The 27,522-nt window shown below is 37.7% G+C and overlaps 1 protein-coding gene across 3 annotated transcripts; it reads left to right on the top strand.

The window, feature by feature from the left end:
* The first annotated feature begins 1,097 nt into the window (after nucleotides 1–1,097).
* arhgap4b (Rho GTPase activating protein 4b) lies at nucleotides 1,098–27,044 on the top strand. 3 transcript variants are annotated; one of them, XM_043224639.1, is made up of 24 exons: nucleotides 1,098–1,407; nucleotides 7,887–8,413; nucleotides 8,698–8,869; nucleotides 10,328–10,490; nucleotides 10,630–10,692; nucleotides 11,562–11,735; nucleotides 11,870–11,998; nucleotides 12,596–12,817; nucleotides 13,361–13,462; nucleotides 13,616–13,801; nucleotides 14,061–14,145; nucleotides 14,396–14,423; nucleotides 18,796–18,823; nucleotides 19,037–19,097; nucleotides 19,225–19,302; nucleotides 19,713–19,841; nucleotides 20,691–20,796; nucleotides 20,905–21,135; nucleotides 21,891–21,946; nucleotides 22,179–22,350; nucleotides 23,064–23,159; nucleotides 23,255–23,434; nucleotides 24,702–24,783; nucleotides 25,609–27,044. In XM_043224639.1, exons 2-24 carry the CDS (start codon nucleotides 8,347–8,349, stop codon nucleotides 25,813–25,815), a joined length of 2,817 nt encoding a protein of 938 aa, XP_043080574.1. In that variant the 5' UTR covers nucleotides 1,098–1,407; nucleotides 7,887–8,346; the 3' UTR covers nucleotides 25,816–27,044. The 3 variants fall into 3 exon arrangements, with proteins under 3 accessions (XP_043080574.1, XP_043080573.1, XP_043080571.1); XM_043224638.1 differs by lacking the exon at nucleotides 18,796–18,823 and adding an exon at nucleotides 14,807–14,903 and having other exon boundaries at nucleotides 24,702–24,768; XM_043224636.1 differs by lacking the exon at nucleotides 18,796–18,823 and adding an exon at nucleotides 14,807–14,903.
* Nucleotides 27,045–27,522: the final 478 nt, after the last annotated feature.

Below are 27,522 nucleotides of genomic sequence, written 5' to 3'. Positions count from 1 at the left end.
ATTTAAAATTGATTTTAAGAATAACAAATAGTCAAATAATCTCATTCTAGGTATTAAAGGGATAGTTCGTCCAGACATTTTTTTAATGAACTATCCCATAAAGGTCTTCTTCATTTACTAAACCCATGCATAGGCTTTGCAAATGACAACGGTGAAAAATTAAACTGCCTCTTCTAAATTTGTTAGCCAAGCATATTTACGTTTCAACAACAAATTTAATAATTCTGGCACATTCACAAGTCACGACCCACACACAAACACTTCTGAGCATCCTTTTAGCATCTGAAGCTGTTACTGTTCACGATGTGACCGAGTAAATTGGCGGTTTTGTGGGCACCATTTCCTGCGAGGTGCGAACTCATCCGAAAACTTGTAATGCCCTGCTCTTATTGTATGCATAACCATAACGCATCTAATGAGCTACTCGGATATTTGCACATGCATACTAGATGTGACAGATAGGTCGTTAGCACATGACAGCGCGCGCGCGCTCGCGTGGTGCAACAACGGTGCGTTCACAATGAACGTGTTGCGTTTGTAAGCGAGCGCAGTGGAATTGAAAGAACGTTTATATAAAAAAAGTTGAACTTCGACGTGTCGTAACGTTCAACGGTCCGCACAAAACAACGCAGAGGGACGAAAAAAGGCGTCATCTGTGAACCAGTCACTATAGTGCGAGCAGGTGTGTGTAGAGAAGCGTCGGCCATTGTTTGTTTATCAGCCAGCTATTGCTATTACCCATTCAATTCTTTTTGTACAGGCATTAGTATCAGTTTTACAGCTCATCTGCAAGAACATTAAATAGATTCACGAGTGTACATTAATCCTGAACGCGCGCGTGTGTGTGTGTGCAGAGAAAGGGGGGCTGGTAGTCCGCGAGCACAATGCAAGGTCATAAGAGAAGCATTTCATGGCCACAGAGAGGGAGAGAGAGGGGGACTATTAGGAATGAGAGATGGAGCAAAGCGGGAGGTGGGGGGGTCTAAGAGAACAAGACAGCATATTCATATCCATCCCTGTATTTATAGTAAGCCTGCGGGGAGGGGGGCGAGGGGCGTGGCTTCGGTTATGACATTCTCTCTGATTGCCTGAGAGCGGAGGAGACGGAGAGAGAGGCTGTGTTTCAGCATGCGCGTGTGGTGTGTGTGCATGTGTGTGTGAACCAAAGAAGGGGAGCTGTTTTCTAGCATGCATGCTTGTGTGTGTATGCGTGTGTGCGCTTCCACCTTATTTTGAATGCACTCCCCGAGAGAGAGAGAGAGAGAGAGAGAGAGAGAGAAGAGAGATGTGTGTAGAATGTGTCAGAGGGGGTGAAATCAAACTAGCTGCATGAAATCTGTGTGACTCAAACACAGTGTTCTCTGTGTCCAGCGAGAGGGAAAGAGAGACGGAACCTAGGAGAATGAGGTAAGCTTTTCCTTATTATTTATGACTGTAATATCACTGTGCGGTCCTCTCGGCATGACCGGCTGTATGTTTATGTGTTCTCGGTCCACCTCCTCACACACGCAGCGGAGGCTCTCTGACATGTTTGTGTGTGTGTGTGTGCATGACAGCGGGCATTGCGTTATTATCCTTTTAATAGAATGAGTGTGTGCCTGCGTGTTTTTGGCAGATGCGTCCATCACGTCCACGCACAGGCTGCTTGTTTTTGCATACATGACTGATTGTGCGCATGAATACCACAAAGCGAGACAAAGTCGCTAACTGACGGGCTGCTTCCTCTTTCGGTCTGTCTCAGCATTGATTGTTATCAGGCTGTCCGTCCCACCTTCTTTGCTTCATTCTTCCACCCCATCACCTCTTCTACCTCTGTGGTGGTGTCATTTGGCTGAGGGTTTCCCTCAGTGTCTCTCTTTCTCTCTTCCTCTTGCATAATAATCTGCCTTTCATTTTTCACACTTCTAATCGCCCATAAACGAGTGGTACACATCGAAATTCAATTTTTCGACATTGCTTATGCTCCCTCGTGTAGTTTTACACCTGTGCGAGTTCTGTCTAACGCAAAAGGAGATGTTTGGTAGAGTGTCCGTGCTGCTCTTTTCCATACAATGAAAGTCAATGGTTGCCAGGCTTTACGCATGTGGAAAAAGCATACAAGAATAATGACTATTCGACACCGTGGCGCCGAAGTCTTGAGAGTATCGATTGAAAGCAAACTGTGTACGCTGTTCTGTCAGCCACAACACACTAAAACATCTCTGTGTTGATTTAAACGAATGCAGCGCATCCGTGTGTCGCAGTTGACACAAAACGGTGATGAATTGTTGAATAAAGTCATTTTTTTTGTGTACAAAAAGTATTCTCTTCGCTTACTGATATTACAGTTTTACTGATGGGCTATTCTGATGGTATCGTTCATACTTTTCTGGGCCTTGACAGTGCTATTCACTTGGCAGTCACCAGGAAATCGCAAGGCTCCCGGTTTTCATCCAAAATATCTTAATTTGTGTTCCGAGGATGAACAAAGCTTTTACGGGTTGGGAACGATATGGGGGTAAATGATTAATGACTAAATTTTGAAGTTTGTATTATTTTTAAAGAGCTAAACAATTACTCGCACAAAAGGAGATGGTTGGATTATTGAAATGATAGAAATATGTATCACTTGTGGTGTCATCTTTCCAGCTTAACAGCGTCTCATCATCATTCACTTTCGTATTGTGGAAAGCAGAAGTATTATCGTTCTGCTAAACTTCTCCATTTGTGTTCCAAGTAATAAAAAAAATCATACAGCTTCAGTACAACATGTGTAGGATGAGTAAACAAAGATTGCTGAACTAACCCGTGAAAAAGGCAGATATGTGGCAGCTGGGATAGATGCTCCCATCAAAGAGGTATTGAAAGGTAGATGTATGAGTCTTCAGAGGCTAAACTTGGCAGATAAGCAGAAGAGAAGAGATGTGTTCTCTGTACCCACAGAGCACACCACAATGTCAGACTTCAGGTGAAGTGCAGGAAAGACTAGTGACTCAACCTGCTTAATATGGGATTAGAGAGAGTGTGTGTGTGTGTGTGTGTGTGTGTGAGAGAGTATTCATATACACATGCTGAAAAGGAGGCGACAGTGCAGGAAAGGGAATCGTGATTGTCAAATAAGCAGTCTCATCTCAGCGTGACCTCTACTCAGCTCCTATTTACTGCTCTAAGATGTCCCTCAAAGCTCTCTCTGTCTCCTAAAAAGAACGAAGTTGCTCTTTCATACCTTATTTGAGTTAAAATCTCAGTAATGGTCTCAGACATATTAGAATGATTTCTAAAGCATCACGTGACACTGGAAACTAGAGTAATGGCTGCTGAAAATGTAGCCTTGCCATCATACAAAAAGAATCTTCAAGTAGAAATAATTTTAAATTGCAATGTTATTTCACACCATTACTGTTTTTAGTCTGTCTGTGATCAAATAAACACAGCCTTTGTTAACCTAAGATACGTATAGTCCCCAACCAACCATTTTTTGAATGGCGGTATATGAGCTGAGGCATTATTGAGATCTCTTGAATCTCTGAGTGTGATCTTCAGGAGACTTCATCACATTGCTGACTTGGAAAAAGCATCGAGATGCTTCAAAGATCTCATTTGTGATATTTAATTCCTATTGGCAGCCATCAGAGCAAGTCATATCTTAATTAACTTATTAGTCTGAGGCAATATTTACTAATTGCTTTTGCAGAACTGCATTTCTTTCCTCCGTAGTCCATAGCACGCATGTTAAGAATTATGCTCAATTTAATGGCTCTTGGCGCAATTGTGATGCCATTTCATTATTTATTGTAGATAATGCACATTAGAAACAAGATTTGTGGACGGACACTCTAATCTGAAGCCTACTTCAAAAAAGAGGCCGGGGGTGTGAGGAGTAAGTGTATCACGGATGTGGTATGCATTATCAATGATCACATGAGTTTCTGTACTGTTGTGTAGGTAGTGATGTTGTGGTTTACTGTTGTGTAATTGGACGAGTTAGATGGTGTGTTTCCATTTTGAATGGCATTTGACGTTAGGGCTATGTTGCACTTCAAAGTGTGACTTTAGTGTTGTACTGGCATATTGGCAGGATAGAGTGTGTGGGTGCTGGTGGGAACATACATTGTGTGTTTTATTTGTAATTTGCATCTCCAGTACCATTTTAAAAAAATGTTTTTTGAAAGATGTTAATACTTTTATTTAGCAAGGATGCATTAAAATGATCAAAAGGACGGTGGGCACTTTTATAGTTGTTTAAAAAGAAAGTTAAACCCCAAAACAATCATTTTAGAGCTGTATGACTCTGGATAAATTGAGAATAATGATTTTTTTTATCAAAAAAACTAAAAGTCCTTTGAAAAAAAATTACTAAATATTTGACTATATAACAACCTATATAGATTTAATATATTTAATTAGCCAAGTTTTAATATTAAAATGATGAAAAGGTGGTTTAAATGAATTTGTTCATTTGTTTCATTGTTTCATTGATCATATGAGTTACTGTAAAACAGAAATAGTGCTGTGTAGTTGAAAAGACAGAGGTGAGTCGTTTTGCATGGCTGCTTGAATCGAGATTGCAATCTTTTAACAGTTTATCATGTAAATTCTGTTGTCATGCACCATCACCAACATGTTTTTTCAAACTCATATGAGTTTTTTTTTCTCCTTGAAATATAAAAAGAGGTATTAGACAAAAGTATATGTCTAGTTCCAATAACTACAAAGTACTAACTATTTTAAAAGTAAAATCTTTTAAAGCCATAATAGCTTTGTGTGAGCGTCAGACTGAAATTTAAGTGATTATTAACTGCAAATAGTGTCTATAAAATTGTATTTGACAACCATTATTGCATTTATGAAACGGTACAGCTTAGACATTCATTTGTTGTGTTCCGCTGCAGAAAGAAGGTCATACGGGTTTGAAATGGCATGAGGGCGAGTAAATGAACTTGAACTTTACTTTTAAATAAACATTTTGTGATGCAGTGTTTAATATTTGTGCCTTTGACTGTGTGGCGAGAGCTAAGAGAGAACACAGCAGAGGTCTCAGCGGTGGTGGCTGTAAGTGTGTGCGTGCGTGAGGGTCCCTGTGGTCTTCTGCTCTGAGAGATAAGACCAGAGCTCAGCTTCTTCCCAGCCTCCACCGGGAGCGTAAAACAGGATTGATCCCATGGATCTCCAATTCCCCTCAGTTTCTTTAACTCAATACAGCAGACAGATCAAGTTTAAACAGGCACATTCACTCAGTCATGACACCAGAGTGGTTTCACGCAGGCATTCCACTGCTGGATCAATATACATGCTTTTCTGGCCTATGTGTAGCTGACACTATATGTGTTCATATATGTAAAAATAGAATTAACCACCGCTATTATGCTGATTTGTGAATTGCTAAATAAATTATGCAGTTAGATGAGTGGAAACTATGTGGGGTTTTATTTTTAGAAATGTAGGCTTGCCTTTTTTTTCATCTTGAAGTAGAAAATGCTTCAATCTTTTCTATAAAATAAAGAAACTACTGCCGAGAGTATATATCAAAACGCACTGACATGCAGCATTGCCGGCATACACTAATACAATAGAATTCAACCCCATTGTGCACAAATTCGATTCAACTCTTGTGAATCAATAACGGCATTATCATAATGAAGTCTCCGATGAGTTCTGATTGGCTGGCTGAGGCTTTTGACCTCTAAACAGTGAGATGGAGGAAGTGAATAGCAAACTGCCATGACCCCTCGATGACTGAGAGCATATGATCTGGCTTTTGCATGATGTCAGTTGACAAGGAAATGTGCTGCTTAAAAATAATCTATACTATTAGTATTATGGGTAATGTGCATTAATAATGTATTTATTTGATGCCATTGTTAAATTAAAAGCTTTGCGTTTGTAATGGTTGGAAAAAAAATGTTAATGATTTACTTAAAAACAGCAATGCAAATAGTTGCTAGCAACATTTGAAAATAATTACAAAGAAATGGCAAGTAACACATTGAATAAAAAAAAAAAAAATTGATTTTGAAGTAGAAAGACTGTTCGGTAACATAAGAAGGCCTGGACATCAACAGAGGAAAATAGTGGTGGATGATCTTAGCATCCTCTCCATGGTAAATAAAAACCCTTTCACAACATCCAGCGCTCTCCAGGATGTAGACATGTCACTGTCTACTATCAAGAGACTATTTCACCAGAGTAAATAAAGAGGGTTCACCAAAAGATGGAGGGGGAACTGGGTTACTGCTGTTTAGTGATGATTTACAAAGTCAGAAGCAGTCAGAAGAATTCTTAAGTGTACTGACAAATACATACAGTAGTCAACATTTGGAAGAAGATAAAAAAAAAAATCTAAGTTTCCCTTAGTCAAGCACATTTTTGTTTTATGTTTTAGGAGAACTGTGATGAAAGTTTTGATCCACTTTAAATATTGCCTACTGTACTCCCTGCCCAGATTCAGCCAAAGTTAAATGAATGGGACTTTATAGTACAAGTGCACAATGACCCAAACCACACTGCAAAAACAACCTTGGGGTTTTTGATGGTGAAAAGTGCTATATTTTACAAAGTTCAAGCTCAATCCAATTGAGCATGCATTTCACTCGCTGAAGACAAAACTACACAGAAAGACTTTTATTCATATATATATATATATATATATATATATATATATATATATATATATATATATATATATATATATATATATATGTATGTATGTATGTATGTATATATATATATATATGTATATATGTATGTATATATATATATATGTGTTTACATGCATGTTGGGAGCATTAACCAATATCAGAGAAGTGATGTGCTTTTAAACTTTTGAAATATTAACCTTAAGTCGCACATCCAAACATTTTTAAGTGCAGGCATGAGCCAAATGATGAGATACATTTTTACCCCATTTATGTAAATATATGTCCATTAATTCAAAATGTGCAGAGCATTTCTGTTTGCGTTTCTCAGGTTACTCACCAAATATGTGCGGTACCTTAAATTCTTAATGCACAGTGCTAGAGCAGCACTCTCTGGTCTGACTAAGAGTGTGTGTGTGTTTGTGCCGAAAGCCATGATGACTCAGGTCCCTCCACCCTCTCATAAGACCAACGGCCATCACTGGCGCAACTCACAGGAACTGTAGCACACTTCAGCCTGCCGTCCTACAACAAAAAAATCAGTCACACAGAGCTTCTAAAAATTCCTTCTTTCTCTGTCCAACGTGTTTAAGGCCTTTAATTTGAGTTATTAGCTCAAGCTTTAGAGTAGTGATTCTCAGCAGTGGGTTTCAACTAAAAATTGGGTCTCAGGTTTGTCTGATTGGATAGTAAGCAGCATTAAAGATGCAAAATGTGAATAATAAAATGTTAGCATAGCAAAATAAACAGACTGCATAAGAAGGATATCGTTTGTTGTTGATATCAAAGACTGTGTGTTCAATTACACTCTATTTCTGATGAAAATTCATCTGTCACTTGGTGGAAGCGGCCAAACTAGGCAGATGGCAACATGGACAGGTTGCATATGCAAAAATAAATACAATTTTGGTACTGTGTTGGGTTTGCCACTGAGAACTTAAGAAGTTTGTTTTTAGAAGCAGTTAAACGTATGGATACTTAATTTTAGGATTGACAGGATGTCTTGATGTGAGAATCTTTCTGAATTATACACATACCATAGAAGACAAACAGGATGTGGGCAGGTGTGCTGTGTTCGCTTAACCGTTTTTGTCCTCTGGAAGTGCCAGAGACATGTCATACTCAAGTAACATGTCTCTTCCTCTCCTGCCTCTCTCAGATTGTATTTACTTCCATATTCCATTTATGGTTTGTTTCTGTCTTGTACTTTGTCATCATCACACCTCTTACCATAATTCTCTTCCTGTCTCTCTCTCTCTCTGTCTTTTTCAGGCAAGGACAATCAGATTTAACCACAGTCTCAGGAAAGAATAGTAAAAAACAGGCCCCTGCAACGTTCTCTGCTCTGAAAACGAACCTTTAAATGCACAGACTCAGTGCTGAGAGAGAATTGCTTGGATTGGAGCTCCCTCGGTGTTCACAAACACTCGTACACGCGCAAACATACACGTGCACACAGAGACTTCCCTGTTCCGTTTCTGCTGAGGGCACAGATTGAAAGACTGAAAAGAGTCAAAAGGTTTTTTTTTTGTAGCCTGGTATGAACTCCAAACTGAGCCCGTCTTTCTGCGCTCTAATGGAAATATAACTCATTTTGCAAAAAAAACAAAACGCATTGATACTGGAATTAGAATAGCTGCTTTTTGAAGAGTTACAAACCTTCGCGTGATCATCTCAGACTGTGAGGAGCTCTCAGCAAGTCAACGGGAGCGCTACACCAGCGAAGGAGAACATGACATCACATGGAAAACTTCGAAAGGAAAAGGGGAGTCTGGCGGAGTATGAGACACAAATCAAAGGTAAATACTTGATCTAATACTCTCTCTTTCTCTTTTTCTCTCTCTCTCTCTTTCTCTTGACTAGATAGTATAGACTGTACGTGTAATGTTTGTTCTTTGTGTAGGCCTGCACTGTGATGTATTTATAGGCAGTATTAGGGATGCTGTCTTCCCTCATCCAATCAGCTCTCAGCCCCAGGCCTGGGACACTAGTGCGGGGGGGAAACAAAGTCATTAGTTCACGCCACTTTTTGTGCTGAAAACCGCCCATATGTGATTTCTTTCCCTTCTGTCTCTTTGCTCAGAGGTGCGGGGTCAGCTCTCAGAGCAGCTAAAAATCCTAGACGCGCAGCTGGAGGTCAAGACACAGCAGCTGCAGGATCTAAGCGAGTACCTGCGCAGACGGGGGGAGATTGAGGCAGAGTATGCCCGCTCTCTGGAGAAACTCAGTGAGAGGTTCACTGTGAAGACAAAGAGGTATCGTCTTGCTTTTAGCACTGATGAAGCCAGACTGAGATGTGACCTAGTGTTCTATAGCTGTTGATAGATAAATAGATAGATATCATTAGGTGGATAGATATCAATTGGTTTATTAAATGTATTTTTAATATATATTATAAATATAATAAATATTAAATACATTTGTAATAATTTGTGACAATTAAACACTTTTCATATTCATATTTTGTCACAGCCTCTAGTAAATAACATTATTTTGTTAAGTTCAGAATAGTGGAAGAATTCAAACACAGTAACCAAATAAATGACTGTCTGCATCCAAAATTTCATACTCTCTGAGTAGGTATTACTTTTAAATAAGTAATTAGTGACATTAAAAAATATGAGGTAAACAATATAAATATAACTTGAAAATAATACATTTGTTATGTTATTGTCATATGACTTACCAGCATCAGTTGCCAGTCACAAATCCAGACCGTGGCCTCTTAGTGAAATATCAATTTGATGTGATTTTCAAAATCTCACTGGAAATAGTAGATAATTTGAGGACCTGTATTCTTTTATAAATACTCTCAATTTGGACATAATCCTCTTTATGCATGTTTTGTATAGGATAAAAAAATGCAATACAGGCTCCGCCAGTTATATCTGTGAATGTCACTGGATCATTCACTCAACTGATTCATTCAAACATACTGGTTCTTTCGAAAACAAATAATTGATTTTGAGTGAGTCATTAAATCATTCTCTCAGCCGATTAGTTCAAAACAACCGATTCATTTTGGAACACCTCTTCCAAGTTCTCAGTATTTGTAATAAGTATACCAATATTAACTTCTTGTTTAACAATTTTTCTGTAAGTACATGCAAAACATGTCTTTGACTTTTGATGTCTTAAGGAACTGTGTATAATTTGTAAGCTTTTAATGTTATTTCAGGGTTTTGCTGTGTCTCGAGACCCATGCATTCTGTGCTGTACATTTTTATTATTCCCCAGTGGTGTCTGGAGCATTTAACTAAACAGTTCTTATATATATATATATATATATATATATATATATATATATATATATATATATATATATGAGAGAGAGAGAGAGAGCGGATAGTATTATTGAGTGTACATATATTGGCATTAAAGTCATTATGAAATAAAAATGTACACTGTTTATTTTCAAAAAGCATGGTAGTATTGTGAACAATTTCAGTTCACATTTTTAGAAACTGATAATTTTTTTATCAGATCTTCTGGCAAAACGCAACCTTTTGGATAAGGTATGCCAGATTTTAAACACTCGGCTTTTTTTTTTTTTTACAGTTAATTGTGAGCTCACTTTCAGATCAACCACTGATAGAACAAAGTTTATGTATTTCTTTTACAATAATTTGATAATACAGGAGATCTGTCACCATTTCTGTAACATTGCAACTTTAACCTTGTCTTTCGTTCTCCCTGCTGTTGCCTGTCTTCAGGAAGGAGCAGTTGGACCTGTCTGTGGCTCAGTGCTGGTCTGTTCTTCTGACCCAGACCAGGCAGGAGAGCCGAGATCACAGTTCACTAAGTGAGCTTTGCTGCAACACACTCACGCAGCGGCTTTCGCACTGCATAGAGGACACACACCGCCTGGCAAAACGGGTACAGAAATCTCTCTCTTCCACTCTATTACCAGATCTGACATCTAAATCCCCCTCTTATTTACAAAAATAACACTCCCGCACAAAACACAGCCGAACCATCTTCCTTATTTCACACGGACTCTTATTCTCTGTTTCAGAGCAAGGAGGTGGGACTCCAGATGCAGGATGAGCTCTTGAAAGTCACCACAGAGCTGCAGACGGTAGGTTGGAGGCTGTTTTGCTGCGAACATGCTAAATTTACATGGAGGAACACGCTCTAGTGAGCTGAAATAGAGTCCAAATGGCATCAGCTTTGAATTACATCATCTCGCTGCGGCCAGAAACTGTGTGATTAAACTTGACTAAATAACACATGATGCACATATTTGCTCATGCATTCATTATTGAATGCGTCTTTCTACAAACCCCAAGTTTCAGTGCATCTTGGTTCATCCTGTAGCACAAAAAAGCGCATGCTTTCCTGAGCTAATTTCTAGCTGTGCTCGGGTCAGAGCTCACTGACCCCAGCTGACGGCAGCTGTGTGCTCTCTACCCTCTAGTAGACAAACAGCTTGCCTACCACAAGTGTCTTGGCTCAAGGCTCAGTGATTTTATGATTGCGTGTATGTTCTTTTTCGTAGTCTTACGTTTGATTGTAAAAATCTGGCTTATTATATTAAGCAATAATTGGAAAAAAGGATTTGCCTATGAAATAAAAATAGTAGTGTGTATGTATATATATGTATATGTGTATATATATATATATATGTATATATGTGTATATATATATATATATATATATATATATATATATATATATATATATATATATATATATATATAACAATTATTATTACTATTTATTTTATTTAAATCTTGTCTTATTGACAAATTTAACAATAAGCCAAACATCTGTCTCATTATGTTGGCATAAATTAAATAATTAGTTGCCCAAGGAGTAAAGTTTACCATGCCTGAAGGATGTTTAGATATTACTGAAAAAGATAAAGGAGTATAAATTAAGATTAAAGTATTAAAAATTTTTTTGCCGTGAATGTTGTAAGTGTTAACAGTTGTTAATTTCTAACAGGCATTGAAAACTTACCATCAGTACCACATTGATAGTCTGGCTGCCGAAGGTAAGCTCAAAGAGGCCACACGACTGGAGGAGAAACAGACGGGCAAGTCAGCTGACCTGGGGCTCAGCCAATCAGGAGGGCAGAGGCGCAGCTCTGTGAAAAAAATGGAGAGACTGATGGAGAAGGTAAAATCAGTGGTTTGTAAGAATGAAAGACAGTGACATCCGGAGCTTCGCTCTGTGAAGATGGCACAGGAAGAGCAGTATCTCACTTTATCTCTAACCCCCTAGTTTCCACTATACGTCTGTTTTCTTTACAGAGACAAGGCAAAGTACAGGAAACTCAGCTGAAGTGCACCAAAGCTCGTAATGACTACGTGCTTAACTTGGCAGCAGCTAATGCCTCCATGAATAAGTACTATCTGCAGGACATTTGCACTCTGATTGATGTGAGTCTAAAACACCGCTGTCACATTACCATCTGTCTAGACACTCTTTAGGATATCATTAGGTTTTAGTTCCCTTTTCATTTTGAATTGACCCCTGACCAAAACAGCACAGAGCATTTTATCTAATGTGTTTACTGTATATAGAATATGTCCATTGAGAGAGCTCTAAAGTACCAGTGAGCACACTCGACTGATTTATGTTTCTCATGGTCTTTAAACAACTTTTGATGCAGGAAAAGAGCTGACGCATGTCGAGCATACATATAAACCCCCTTAGTATTGTTTAAAAGAATCCCAGGATGCACCTCACTAGATCATTTCCGTGTTTGTGTCAATTCATAGTTTCAGTTGCTTCCCTATTGTACTTCTTGACTGGTACTGTACATTTTTTTGCGGCTCTCAAGTCAGCTCTCAGAAGTGTCTGATGGTTTGTTATTCCTACTGCCTGAGGCACATTGTAGAACATGTCAAGTCAAGAACATCACAGCAGTTTTAGTCAGTGAGCGTGAATCAGAACAGTCGCGTTCGTTCAAACAATGACTGTATTTTTTCTCTTTTTCCGTCTTTGTCTCGCCATCTGGCTGATGCTGAATGCAGTGTACAGATCTGGGCTACCACCTGTCTGTGTCTCGGGTTATACGTGGTTACCTCTCCAACAGAAACCGAACCGTCCAGAATATGAAAAATGGCCTTCAGCAGCTAGACACAGCGGTGACTGGACTCAACCAGGGCCAGGACAGAGATGCTCTGCTCCAGGCCCACAACACGGCATTCTGTCTGCCCTTCCGCTTCCAGTACCAGCCCCACGAAGGAGACCAGGTAGCTCATCTGCATTTAGTGGGGCTTTCAGTGGCAGCAAATCAGCATATTGCAATGATTTCTGAAGGATCATGTGACACTGAAGACTGGAGTAATAAAATTCAACTTTGCCATCATATGAATGATGAACACTTTAAAAATAGAACGTTTAAAATTGTAATAATATGTCACAGTGAATATAAAAAATATGAATATAAATCTTATTAATGATCAATCACAATCAAAATAATAGTTTTTGTTTACATGTGTATAATGTGTGTTTGTGTGTGTGTATTTATTTATATATACACTATATTGCCAAAAGTATTCGCTCGCTTATCCAAATAATGAATCAGGTGTTCCAATGACTTCCATGGCAGCAAGTGTATAAAATCAAGCACCTAGGCATGCAGACTGTTTTTACAAACATTTGTGAAGGAATGAGCCGCTCTCAGGAGCTCAGTGGTGTAAAGCACGACTTCAGCTGCTTATGTGATCTTAACACATTGACCATAATGAGGGGACATTATTATGTATAATAAAAACATGTGGTGTATGTGGCAGGTGTGTGAGGTGAGCGCAGAAGGTCAGGTGAGGTATGAGCTCGAGACCAGATTCCAGCAGCTTCAGTCCAGACTGGCATCTGTTACCTTGGAAACTGAGGAGGTAAAAATCTGTGCAACGCTCTTTATTTTTGTGCACTCCTTCAGAGATGCTGATAGCAGCACTGTGCATCTTACACTCTGTTTTTCAAGTGGATTTATAAACAACTCCTTTTTGCCACTCATGTGCTGCATCTTAAACATGAAATTCTTTCAGATCAGTAAGACACTTAAGACAACACTCTCAAACCTCCTGGAGAGTGTCTGTGATGATGACTGTAACCCCACCCCTGATGCCTCCGCCAACCCATCAGTGGAGAGCTCAGGAGACAGCACAGGAACCAAACCCAGCCTCGCCAAACGCAGAGCCAATCAACAGGACACCGAGACCTTCTACTTCACAGTAAGACCTCCTCCTCTTCTTCTGGTCTGATGTGCTTTATGACCAAAAATATTTGCACAACCCCTACTATTCATTAAAGCTGTTAGAGTGAGAACAGATGCATAATGTTATTTTGAATAAATGATTATCTAAAATATGTTAAATAAATAAATTCAGCTTTTAACTTATGAAAGTGGTTATGCTTTTGTCTTTTCATGCAACAGGAAAATAAATACCTTGATGGCAAACAATAATACAGTCATTATGCTTTTTTTTCCAGAAAGTGAAGGAGCATGTAAGTGGCAGCTCTCTGATCTCAAAACTCCAAGCCAAGCATGACCTAGTTAAAGAGGCCATACAGAAAGGTAACTAACCAGAACTAACCAACTCTTCAACTAAGAATGAAAAGAAAGAAATGAAAAATGCATGTGTGAAAGAAGCTTATTACTCTGCCCTAATAAAATATAGGGTGCAATGATTTAAAATGCCTCACAATAAAAGAGTTTTTTAGAAGCAAGAGTGACTTTAGTATCTATAGTACTTTGTTGGAAACTATGTGATGGAGTAACTGTCAACTTAACAGTTATCCTTATTTTCCTCCTGTCTCTTTTGCAGCTGAGGCCATTGATAGCGATCCCTCCAGGTACGTCTCCCATCCCATCTGTCTCTCTGTGACTGTGTGCTGTTCACGCAGTCATGTGCTGAAAACATTGGCCGCAATCCAGCAAACATCTGTTCTTGTTTGCTGGCCGACGGCCTCCGCGTGTTCAGCAGAAATTAAGACGGCTAAACAATCAGTTGAAACGACTCAAAAGGATCAAACGAATCAATTTCATAATGAGGCTAAAACATCTCATTGTGGGATAAATAGAGTGTGTTTTGACCCAAAACCGTGTGCATGCTCTTGAGTACGTTTCCGTTGTGTTGTTGTCTGTTCTGTGTGAATTACTGTTATGTTAGCATGTTTGCATGAGTACACTGATGCCATAGTGTCACAGTGGAGTGCCGGTGTAAATATTTTCCCAGAATGCAGCCTGGTAGGGCAGTGCGTGTGCGGAAAGCCAGGCCCTGCTCCCAGTACAACCACAAACTCTTCTCTGGAGATATGCTCTCCTTCATTCAGGTATAGCCCTGCGGCTGACAGCCCTCTGATCTGTTACAGACAGATTTCTGTATTGTTCTTGCTGTGTTCCTCTAACGTCATTCCCTCCATGGCTTCCTTAACACATCGTGCTTCTGCATTTGTGCACTTCTGGTACAGCTTTAAGCATGGCAATAACTCATCGGTTTATTATTGTGGCCTTTTAATGATTATTTGTGGATCAAGACCTTCTGGTTTGACCGTTCGGGTTGCAAATCTACAAGGTCAAAGTTAGATGTTTAATGAAATTTTTGTAGATAATGTGATCGCTTGTAAGATTAGAGGCATTGGCATGGTTTGCGTGATTCTGTTACCGAATCTTATTTGAAATGACATGCTACGTTATTTCCATAAAGTGACATGGCTGCTTATTAAATCTGCAGAGACAGACGCGCTCACAGTTTCCTCTCCAGGCATCTGTGCAGCCTAATAATCCATGTGCTAGCCAACAAAAATGTGTGTTCACCTGTGTGTGTGTGTGTGTGTGTGTGTGTGTGTGTGGAGGCATGCATATTTTTGTGCATGTTGTACTCATAAGATTCACAGCAGTCATTGTTTGAATGCTTATCCAAGCCTCTTCCTCAGTGAAATGCTTTGTGATGCTCGTATTTATTGCTTATCTGGCTTCCCATTGATACTACAGCCAAAAGAGCCCAACAGTTACTGTCCAGTTTTTCCGTAGGTCCGGAATTTTCATTGATTCTAAAAAAAAAAATGTCCCTTCTTGTTTTTTCCATTTGGATTAAAAATATATTAATAGAACTACAATTCCTTAAAGTTTTGTGAATTACCTGGTCAATAAAAAACCCTAATGTATATTAAACTACAATAAGAACTATATATGATAACTCATTTTTGAAGAATTATCAAAAATCATGTTTTTTCATTGTGCGTTCCAATTAATCTCAATCCAACTGCAGTTGGTTTGTTTTGGCTAGGTTAAAAAATAACATGAAAAACAGCTAACTAAAACATAAAAGACAGTAAAATACATACATAGTTATAACTTGTGTGTGTATATATGGTAGTTGACAAATAAAAAATTGGACTGTGGACTATGGTGTAACAGCAAAAATGTAAAAAAAAAAAAAAAAAATAAAAAACATCAACACAAATAACATGAGAAAAATATATTTTCATTCTTGGAGTTCACTGAATGAGAGCGGTTTATCTTCAGTGTTAGGATATGACAAACAAAAGTGAAAAGAAAAGAAAAGATGCGTCAACTACACATAACTCTTATATACACACACACGCTATTGTTGCTCTTGTGCTCTTTTGTCACTATTTGTATTTCTTTGTGATTGTAGGAGCTCCCTGTATTTATTTTTAAAAAATGAAGTTAAAATGACAGCATATGGGATTTTATTAGCCACATATAGAGCTTGCTTTTATTAACTCTCATTTGCTCTGCTGACAAGTGTTTTACAAACTAAGAATAAGACTCATAGCACTTTCAAGATGTGGCTCTCTGATAGCGCTGGGGAACTCCAGACTTCACACTTTCGTTTTTTTTTTTTAAGTACATATCCTACCGGTTAAAGCATAACAGCTTGTGCATAATGTGCTAAATTTTACATCATCTAAGACCTATCACTCTTGCTGTCATGCTTATCTGCACTTGATGCCCATGGCTCATTAACAGTGTCTTTTGAAGACCACCAAAAATCCACCCTGCTGAAAAGACCAGCTTAAACCAGCATGCACTTGGGTAGTTGACCAATAATGTACACAAAATATTTTTAACAGGAAACATGTAAATAAAAATAAGTTAAGAAATAAGTATAAATGTTTAAAGAACGAATTACACTACCTGTTAAGTTTAGAATAATTAAGAATTTGCTTATGTGTTTATTTAAAGTCATATGCTCACCAAGGCTGCATTTATTTGGCGAAAAATACAGTAAAATGGGTTTAAAACTATTATTTTAATTGTTTTCATCATTTTCAATTTAATGCATCCTTGCTGAATAATAATGATAATAATAATAATAAATCACAGAAATAAATTGCATTCTAAAATATATTAAAAGAGAAACTAGCTATTGTAATTTCTAATAATATTTCACAATACTACTGTTTTTGATCAAATAAATGCAGCATTAGAGAATATTAGATACCTCTTTTAAAAAAAATCCCAATTATTCCAAACATTTTAAATATAAACAGTTGAATCATTTTTATGTACATTTTTACCAGTTTAAGTGAATTTAAAAAGCATTAAAAATTAAAATAGCGTGTCACACATAAGTCACCGTTCTCAATGCTTGAACTTTAGTGTGAACTTTCCATTTCATCGCTAGTCAAGGCTGATTAATTTTGGCTTTGAGTAGAGCAATCATTGAAGGTCATATAGGTCAACCAGCGTGGTCTTTCTGGTGAAGCTGGTCAGCGATGGTAATCTCCCTGTTTAAGCTATTTAAGAAGGCTTTCGGGGATGCCAGCATCCACCAGACAGCATATGCTGGTGAGCGGTCATGCTAGTGGTTTCAGCAGGGTGCTCTCTATTCTCTGAGATTCCCACCGTGTCTCTCTCTGTCCCTCTCTATTCCTGGGAGCTCAGGCCTGTAGAGCACCGCTCTGCCATCTGGCTCTCTGTGCTTTGAGAAGTGACTTCCTTCTTCTCGTCCACTCGCTGCCATTCTCTCACACTTTTATTCTACTGTGGTGGAGTGTCTAACAGTGTCTTCTACATCCTGCATTAGCTATAGCTGGTGTATCTCTTCATCTTAAGTGGACAGTAAATCTATGAGATGTGCACTCTCGTTACACCGCTAATAATTGGATAATGCAGTCAGGGCCACAGTACTGCTTTGCCAACAACACTTTTTTTTTTGTCTTGATTGGTTGATCAATGGGTACGGCCCAGTAAAATGGACATTTTTCTGGCTAAGTGGACCGAAATCTGATTTAGAAACACGGTTGGCATTGAGCTAACTTGCTAACATCTTGTTTTTGACCCTAAACTTATCCAAGACTTTTAACAAGCGTAGTTTTGTCTCCTAAATTTTGGTTGGTTGCATGAGATATGTTCAAGAAATAAAACTAAAAACTAAAAAAGTAAAAAGACATGATATGCTTTTAAGGGAGAGATTTTCTTATTCTTGAGAGAATTTGATTGGACAAAAATCTGTGTAGTGCAGGATGAGCCATCAATCTGTTTCCTATAAGAAAAAGGATAACAGTTTAAAGCGACAGAACCTTTGAAAGTTTGGGATTGGTACAATTTTTTTGAAGGAAGTCTATTATGCTCACGGATGCCTTTATTTGACCAAAATACAGTAAAAAAAATAGTCAAATGTTGTTATTCCAGTCTACAGTGTTACATGACCTTTCAGAAATTATTCTAACATATGCTCACACACATTTTAATTCTCAATGTTGAAAACGGTTGTGCTGTTTGATTTAATTTTGAAAACGTAAATAAGATTACGTTTACGTTTCACGTTTGATCAATTTAATGCATCCTTGCTTATTAAAAAAAATCTTTCTGACCCCAAACTTTTGACCCCAAACAGTAGTTTATTTATCTGCTAAAAGTGTATTTTGTCAGTGTCCAAGGGTACACTAGCATATAAATAAGAATACATGGACTAATCGAATTTTGATGTAATATACATTTATTCCTATCTAACCAGATCTAAATTAAAACAGAACATCCCTAATGTTGCTTTTCATCTAAACTCCTTGTTCTCTGCTTTTGTCTTTCTCCCTCACCCTGGTTTTTCTCCCCTTTTTCTGACTGCTTTTGCTTTGGTTTGCTATTCTCTCCCCATTTTTCATGTTACACTCCTGATCATGCCACACAATCTACTCCTCCTTCACACGTCCCTCCTGTCTCTCTTTTTCCTTGCTTGGCTGCCTGTGACTGTAGAAGGAGGAGACGGATGTCAAGAACTCAGGTACAGCTGTTTCCCCTATCATGCATGCATCCGTGTTTGTCTGTTTGTGTGGGTAAATGTATTTCTGCGCTCTCTGCACTCTTGGTCTTTGTCTTTGTTCGCTGCATTTCATATGTATATTTGTTTGATTTTTCTTTCATGATCTCTGTACAGCTCTAGTCCTATTCGAATGTGCATAATCATTTTCCAATTTCCCCTTATTGTTTCTGTCAGAGCTCTGGGCAACAGATCCCTCTGGTGGTGGAGAGCTGCATTCGCTTCATCAACCTGCACGGTAAAACTGTTCATCACAAGACAATGCATTATAGTTGGCCTTCATTTTTGTACACATAATGAAACACGATACATAAAGACTGAGTACTGTGTGAATACAAATGTGCTGCTGTTTTTTTTTTTAACAGGTTTGCATCATGAAGGCATTTTCAGAGTTCCTGGATCACAGACTGAAGTCAATCATATCAGGGATGCCTTTGAAAGAGGTACAATCATGATAACATCGATAAATACACGTGTATCATCATAAATACGTAACAAGAAGAATACTTTGAAAATCATTCCCATATGCTGATTTACAAAAGGATCACTTGACACTGAAGACTGGAATAAAGGCTGCTAAAAATTCTGCAGTGATTTCACATAAATTAATTCAATTGTTTTTGTTTCAAATTTAGTTTTTTCTCGCTTACTGCATTTGTTATAAATACATATAAATGCAGCCTTGGCAAGCATAAGAGACTTCTTTAAAAAAGCCTTCAAATATCTTAGCAACCCCAGTTTTTTTTATGGTGGCAGTAGTATGTATTATCATACAATATTTAAAAATATACAGTTGTATTTATAAACAAATATGCCTTCTTTTTTCCTCTCTCTTTTTTTGTGGTTTTTGCAGGAGAGGACCCGCTCACCGACAGCGAGAGTGACATTGATTCAGTGGCAGGGGTTCTGAAGCTTTATTTCAGAGGTCTAGAGAAACCTCTGTTCCCCGAGGAGAGCTTTAGCCAGCTCATGGAGTGTGTCCGTAAGATGCCTTTCATGTGTTCTCTCTGCTTCTGTGTGATTATGTGCACTTTCAGTCACCCAGAACAGTATTTGGACATTTAATTTGCATTAGGTAACGACATATCAAATCATTGTGGCATCTGCAGGCAAATAAGGCCAGAGTATTTCTCAGAGTTTTAAGCTAATAGTGAATTTCAAAATAAAGTAATAGTTATAATAATTATATATGGTTGTAATTATCAAAAGTAGTCAAGAACAAATTGTATAAATTAATTTAATGAATATTTTTATTTTGTATAGACCAATTACATTGATCAAAAGTAACAAAATGTATATTAAAAAAATACTCTCATTCCAATGAAAAAAAAATTTTAAACATAAAAAAATTATTATTTCTAAATATATGTGTGTATATGTGTGTGTGTATATATATATATATATATATATATATATATATATATATATATATATATATATATATATATACACTAAGCATAATATTATAATTCATTTATTTAATAATAAATGAGCAGTAAATCTGCATATTATAATGATTTCTAAAGGATCACGTGACAGTGCTTTACCATCACAAGGAGTAAATTACATTTTGAAATGTAATAACATTTTTCTATATTAAATGTTTTCAAGTTTTTAAACATTTTATTTTAAATTATGATAAAACTACAGTATTGTCGCTTTTACATGAATTTGTTTAGTTTACATTAATAAACATTTAAAAAACATAACAAAACTTTCTGAGCCCAGACTTTAAGTGTATATCCCTTTAATAGTTAATTTAATAAGTTACTGGTATTTAGTGTTAAAAACCAGTGTGTTGACTAATCTCTGTCAACTCTGTTTCTCTCAGAGATGGAAAATATGACAGAAAAAGTAGCGCAGATAAAGATCATAATCTCGTCCTTCCCCAGACCAGTCATCATAGTGATGCGGTATCTCTTCGCCTTCCTTCATCAGTGAGTCCTGCTCTCTCTCTTTTTTTTTAAAGGTCTATGTAATCATTCTAAACTGATTAAGGTGGTCAGTGATACAGTTCTTAACCTGGTTTGTTGGCGTCTGTTCAGTGTCTCTCAGTACAGTGATGAGAACATGATGCAGCCATATAACCTGGCCGTGTGCTTCGGACCCAGTCTGCTCAGAGGGGTGGAGATGGGTGGTGATGAAGTGACACTGGCACCTCAGATCAATGACCTTGTTAAGACAATGATCATCCATCATGAGAGCATTTTCCCTGGGCCTTCAGAACTCCCGGGCCCTGTCTATGAGAAATGCATGACTCTAGAGCAGGAGTACTGGTGAGTCCTAAAAGGGACATAACACACACAGTTTCATCTAATCTTTTGTTAATATTGTGTACCTATAGAGTAGTATTGCATCATTTTATATCGAGTTTTTACTTTTAACATATTTATAAAATGAAGATAGAGCTTTACACTTTTCTTCAAAAATAGATGTAGTTCACCCGAAAATGTAATTCTCTAAAAATGCACTCACCTTTTTGTTTCTTCATCTGAACAGATTTGGAGAAATTTAGCATTACATCACCTGCTCAATCCTCTGCAGGGAATGGGTGCCGTCAGAATGAAAGTCCGTAATAACACCAGTCAAGAAGCCTATTCCCTTTTATCCACTCACATCAAAATCCACCAATATATTTGTTTAGATTAGAATTGTTCTGGATGACTGGAGAAAGCAATGTTATGCATATAGAACTAGTATTTTAGCCTGAAGCAAGTTTAAGGTTAAAATCTCCTAATGATGGATTTATTATTACAAAATCATTTTTTTTCACTTCACAAGATGTTATTTGATGAACTGTAGTCATGTAGATTACTTATGGATCATTGTAATGTTTTATCAGCTGTTAGGACTCTGGCAGCACCCATTCACTCCAAATGATGTAATGCTAAATTTATTCAAATCTGATGAAGAAACAAACATCTTAGATGAGCATCTTGGTTTTATCATTCTTTTCCAGTAAAATATTCTTTTTAAGCAGTTTTTACTAGATTTTCTTTTTTCTTTTATGTATCTCCAACCTTTCTTTCAGTGAACCTATAACAGAAGAGGGCGAGGGAGACACTGAACATCTCCCCAGTGAAGATGGTAAGAAGACCCAACACATACATGATGCCAATATATTTTTAAAACCTTTCAAGTTGTAAATAATTGCTTATCTAAATGTTTCTGTGTGTGTTCCATGTTGGGTTTTTGTGTCCTGTTGTTGCACTGTGGCCATTCCATGTTGGATTTTGGCATATGTGGCATTTTTGTTGCCATGCTTTGCGTTGTGTTTGTTTTTTGTCTGTTCGTGTGTGTGTGTTCATTGTATGGGCAGAGTGGGAGGCTGTGGCCATGTTTGATTATGTTGCACGCTCTGCAGCCGAGCTGTCGTTCAAGCAGGGTGACCACCTCCTACTACACAGCAAGGCCTCTGCTGATTGGTGGAGAGGGGAAGTAGGAGGAGTAAAAGGCCTGATCCCCCATAAATACATCAGTGTGGTAGAAGGGTGAGAAATAACTTCACTATAAACTGGATGAACTTCCTTCAAACATTTCGTTGATATTACTATTAGAGTAGCTCTGTTTTAAAACTTAGTGAAGGTTTTCTTCACACAATGTTTATGTATATATTTTTATATATGTATACACACACACACACACACACTGGGTGAAATAATCTGTTACACTCAATATACTCAGTAATGAATTTTGCCTCTATGGACAACTCATTAGGTTTTGCAACAGAGCTAATGAGTACAATTTGCTAACCAAAACAGCTGTGATGATTAATTATCTGCTTTAACATTACCATGTGGAAACACAACTGATTAGAAGCACAATAAATCATTTAATTCTGCCTTGAATAGAGTTTTATTCAGAATAGATGCCATGTTTAATTTGACACAGACACAAGTAAGACCGTCAGGGACAGAAGTACAGTCCATGGTACTCATTTATAAAACTATTTTTTACATAAACAGTCACGTTCATTTCACTGCAACCATTTACATAAGAATGTATTTATGACTGATTTACACAGAAATTCTGCTTGTGCTGTATTTATGAGACTTTTTTTTGTTTGCATCAAATCAGATATGGTTTCTACACTAACTGAAGTCTAGCAAACCATTGCAGAGACATGTGACTAAGGAAACTAATTGGCAGCAATAACCTGACCACTAGCTCTGGTGACCTCCTCTTGTTGCCTTCTCCTCCTCAGGGCAGAGCGTAAAGAACGAGGAAAGAAGGAGGACAGCAGAGGGGGCAGCACAGGAAACCTATCAGACGAACAGCAGCTGTCTGAACACAGCACTCGGTATTTTCACTCAGACCGCTGATAGTAATGAACCTTGAATGTTCTTCACAGGCCCAGTGAGATCTTTACTGTAGCGTGTTTGCTGTCATCCCCAGTATGAGAGTGAACAGTGACAGCGCGTCTTTGCCCGGCCGGCAGAGGACCAGCAGCGGAGGCAGCAGTATGGCTGGAGGCAACAGTGGGAGTGGAAGCCCCATCCGGAAGATCCTGCAGGTGCCTGAGGGACGGCTCATCTTTCCTCCTCAGACAACTGCAGTTGCACGCCAATTCTCATGGTAGGAGAACTGAAGGTGTCATTTTGATGGCACCAGCTGCTGAAGGTCTTGTGTATGATAAGTTATCTGATTCTAGGACCACCATTAAACCTCAGTAAGTTTACAGAATTATTTGGGAGATGACAAAAAGAGTGTTATGGGAAATCAAATCATTTCCAACCAGATAAACACTTTTATTTAGCGAGGATGCATTATATTGATTAAAAAAAATGTCAGTGTAATTGAGTTTTAAACAAGTTTCAATTTGTCAAATAATTCTGAATAATTCTTGTTTTTTTTAATCCTAAAAAAATAAAAATAAAATAAAAGTGCCTATTTTGGCAATGAATTAATGATTTCTAAAGGATCGTATGACATTGAAGACTGGAGTATATTCTGTAAATTCAGTTTTGCCATCACATGGATACATTTTTAAATATCTTAAAATAGAAAAGTTATTTTAAGTTATAAAATTTGACTTAATTTCAAAATAAAAATAAAAAATCCCTTAAAGGGATAATTTACCCAAAATGTTGTCATTAATTACTCAAAACCTGTAAGAGCTTTGTTCATCTTGATGAATTATCATAGCTTTGTAAAATTGAGGATAAATCACTGATGTTAAATGTACTACTTCACCGTCTATGGGAGGGTCAGAGATCTCTCTGAATTCATCCAAAATATCTTACTTGGTTTTCTGAACATGAATGAAGGTCTTACAGGTTTGGATTGACATGAGGGTGAATAAGTAATAACAAATTTCATATTTTTGGGTGAACTGTCCCTTTAAAGCAGTGGTCTCTGAGTTGAACTCAGTTCATAGTGGGCCAGAGCTCTGAAGGGTTTAGCTCCAACCACTTCTAAATCACACCAGTTTAGAAGTTTCTAGTGATCCTGCAGACCTTAATTAACCAGATCAGCTGTGCTTGATGAGGGTTTGAGCTAAACTGTGCAGAGATGTGGCCCTCCAGGTAGTGAGTTTGAAGACCAGTGTTTCAAAGCATGGGATAAAAACGGTATCGCTGTTTCAGCTGTCTGCTTTCTTTAGTGTAATAGTTCATGGTTTGTTCGTTTCTGTTTCTGAGAAACAGTGAATTGTTTGCCTGGAGAAGGCAGATAGATGAAACGCATAGTAAAGTAAGTGCAGCCTTGTTGAGCATGAACATCTTTAAAGAACATCTTATCGACCACAAAACTTTGAACTGTAGTGTATGTTGTTATAAGCCTTTGAACATTTTTACATGTTTACATCATCGTTCCCTATTTGTCTGTCTGTCTTTCTCTTCAGTCATCAGGAGCGCAGACACACTTTAGACAGTCTGAGGCCAGTGGGAGGACCAGCAGACAGACAGACGGTACATATCGACAAGGTCTGATTCTTCTACTGATATTTCCATTGAAGGAAATCTAAGTTATGCATTGATTTACCAAGAATGAGGAGTCTTGAAGAGCTCCTTCACGTGCAGTGAAAGTATACAAGTTTGCAAGGTCTTTCAAGCTTGACAAATAACAAAAAGTACCATGAAATATTCATAAAGCCCCAGAATAATAGGCCCAGTGACTCATGGTCTATTTTCATGTGTCATTTGCCAAATGAAAGCTTTATAAGATTAATAGAATTTAAATAATTATTAATTGACAGTTAAATTTAGCATGTCAGTCATCAAACTGGACATGCAGTATTGTAATACATACCAGGGCTTTCACACTTATGGATAATCTGAATATATTAGGAAATTGCAAAAATATTCTTCCAGGGTTGAGAGAGTCATGAAAATGTATTCAAAATCTTAACAGTCATGGCATGTTTATATAATGAATCTAAATTGTTCTGGAATTATCTACTGGACCACATTCAAATCTCTGTTTTTTTCTCTTCGGCCACATTTAATCCTCAGTCAGGGTCTAGATATAACCTAACATTGTATTCTTTTGTTTTATATTGCATTATTCAACAAATGTTATTTTTATTTGAAAAAATCTTATTATATTAGTAATATATTAAATTATTTTACTATATTTCCACTTGTGAACAAAACAGCAGCGTTATCATTACAGTGAAATACCAAAACTATCTTACCTACATGCCTACATGGGGTGAATATTATTATCTTTTACAATAAATGTAAGCTCCAATCCATGAATATGAAGAGCTAGCACTTGTAATCTCAGATGGATGTCCTTATGTATCACAGGAGGTGAGCCGGCAGATGAACTCAGTGTTTAAGGAGCTGCTGTCCCGTCAGCCTCCTCTGGAAGCCTCGGGTTCGAACCCTCCTCCCTCCTCTCCTCCAGCCTCTGTCCCTTCAGTGCCCTCCACTGCTGCTCGACCTCCGGTGAAGAAGGGAGGCTTTGGCCTGCGCAGCAGAGGTCTCTTCAAACCCCAAGACCAACAGGACTGAGGGAGAGGAAGGGACGACAGACGAGTGAATCTGAGTATGAGTGTTGTGGGGGAACAGCAAACTCATCACAGATATGAATATATTTTTCCAGTCATACAATATGTGGTACTCTTCACGCCTTATTAACTACAGTGTGTTCAAAAGATTTCAGTCGACAGTGACTGAATATGGTTTTGTTTCACGTGAGGCATTGATCCTGTTATTGGTTGTATTTGTGTTTTAGCTTTGAATGCAGTTAATCTGGACCTCATTTGAGAATCTCCCTCTTCTTAACTAATCATTCATCACAGTGATGTCCAATGTGTCTGACGTTCTTGACTGTAGTGTAGACTGTGTTCATTTGGAGAAACATAAGTATCTGCTGATGATGTACCTGAAAACAAGTGTTGAGTCCCTCAAAGCACATCGATTCAGATGGACAAGTGAACTGTGGAAATGACGTCCATGACAGACAGAGTCCACATTGTTATTTTAGATATAGACGTGTCTCCCTGAATGTAGCAAGAGATTTTTGAAGGCCAATACTACCCTCAGATGTTTGCCAACCAAGATTCTACGGTATTATTATTTTTCTTCAGTGCTTTTTTGTTGCTTTTTGATATGCATAGCTCAAATAGGTCAAGGTACGACATAATAAATATTAAAATGTTAAATGTTTACCTTTTTTTTTTTTTAAGAAGGCTCATTTAGGTTTTTTTGTATCATTTGCTATTTAATCCATTTTTTTTAATCATTTAATTGCATTATTATTTTTACAGTTATTTGCATTACAATGAATTATTCTTTAAAAAGCATTCTATCGTAACTGAACCAGCACACATGCATGCAAACACTGACGCGGACGGTCTCGCGTGGGAACAGGTGGAGCGGCCAAAATAAGCACAGCTCTGTAGCCGCTTTTACCCCTACGGCTCCATTTTCTCTTTGCCACATACAAAAAACTGGAAAGACAACTGTGAAGACAAGTGCCACTCACAGCAGCTCAGGAACAGAGAAGCCAGAGAGAGAAGATCAAACTGTGAAACAGCACATGTAGTCGCAGGAAGTACAATGGCACTCACTTCCTTTTTTGCTGCACATTATTAGTGCCCCTAGTCACCCAATCCCCCCCGACGTCCAGCCCGTCACCCATGCATTCCCTTTAGCAGTGTGTGTCTCTGGTAGATGATGTCATCATTGATGTGTGGATTACAATAATATCAAAATAAATTATATAGATTCTAAAATACCGTCGGCTTGCTGCGTGTTTCATCATAATGTGTAATTATTACTCTTGAAACGCTAGTTAGGTATTAATCATAATAGTATTCATTATATAATAATTTGAATTAGATACTACATTTACTGTTAGCTTGTTATATAACTTGTGCTTCTGTAATTTTAGATTGATATTTAGCTAGAATATGGCAATAATATGTGCTTAATTAGCACTAATAAATGCCCATATTTTATTAATATGCATGCTAATAAGCAACTAATGGGTGTGACCGTTAAATCAAGTGTTTATCACGTATAACAAATTGATTTATGAAATGTTCTATTCCATAAAGTGATGGCTTTTTCTCATCGCTCAGTCCAGCAAATAACATCACAGTATGATTACTGTGAAATTAATATCACCTAACAACACTGTGACACAATGACAGACATTTTAAAGGGAATGATTTTGAAGACCTCTGTATGTTTTTAGAAAAAAAAAAAACTATA

The sequence above is a fragment of the Puntigrus tetrazona genome, chromosome 23 (genome assembly GCF_018831695.1).
Source record: "Puntigrus tetrazona isolate hp1 chromosome 23, ASM1883169v1, whole genome shotgun sequence".
In the NCBI taxonomy this organism is placed as follows: domain Eukaryota; kingdom Metazoa; phylum Chordata; class Actinopteri; order Cypriniformes; family Cyprinidae; genus Puntigrus; species Puntigrus tetrazona.
The sequence above is the reverse complement of the archived record's forward strand: the minus strand, read 5'-3'. Positions and strand labels throughout refer to the sequence as shown.

Coding starts and splice junctions, on each gene's coding strand:
- arhgap4b (XM_043224636.1), top strand. CDS start 8,347: ATGACATCACATGGAAAACTTCGAAAGGAAAAGGGGAGTCTGGCGGAG. Junction 8,414..8,697: donor GTATGAGACACAAATCAAAG/GTAAATACTTGA, acceptor CTCTTTGCTCAG/AGGTGCGGGGTCAGCTCTCA. Junction 22,351..23,063: donor TACATCAGTGTGGTAGAAGG/GTGAGAAATAAC, acceptor TCTCCTCCTCAG/GGCAGAGCGTAAAGAACGAG.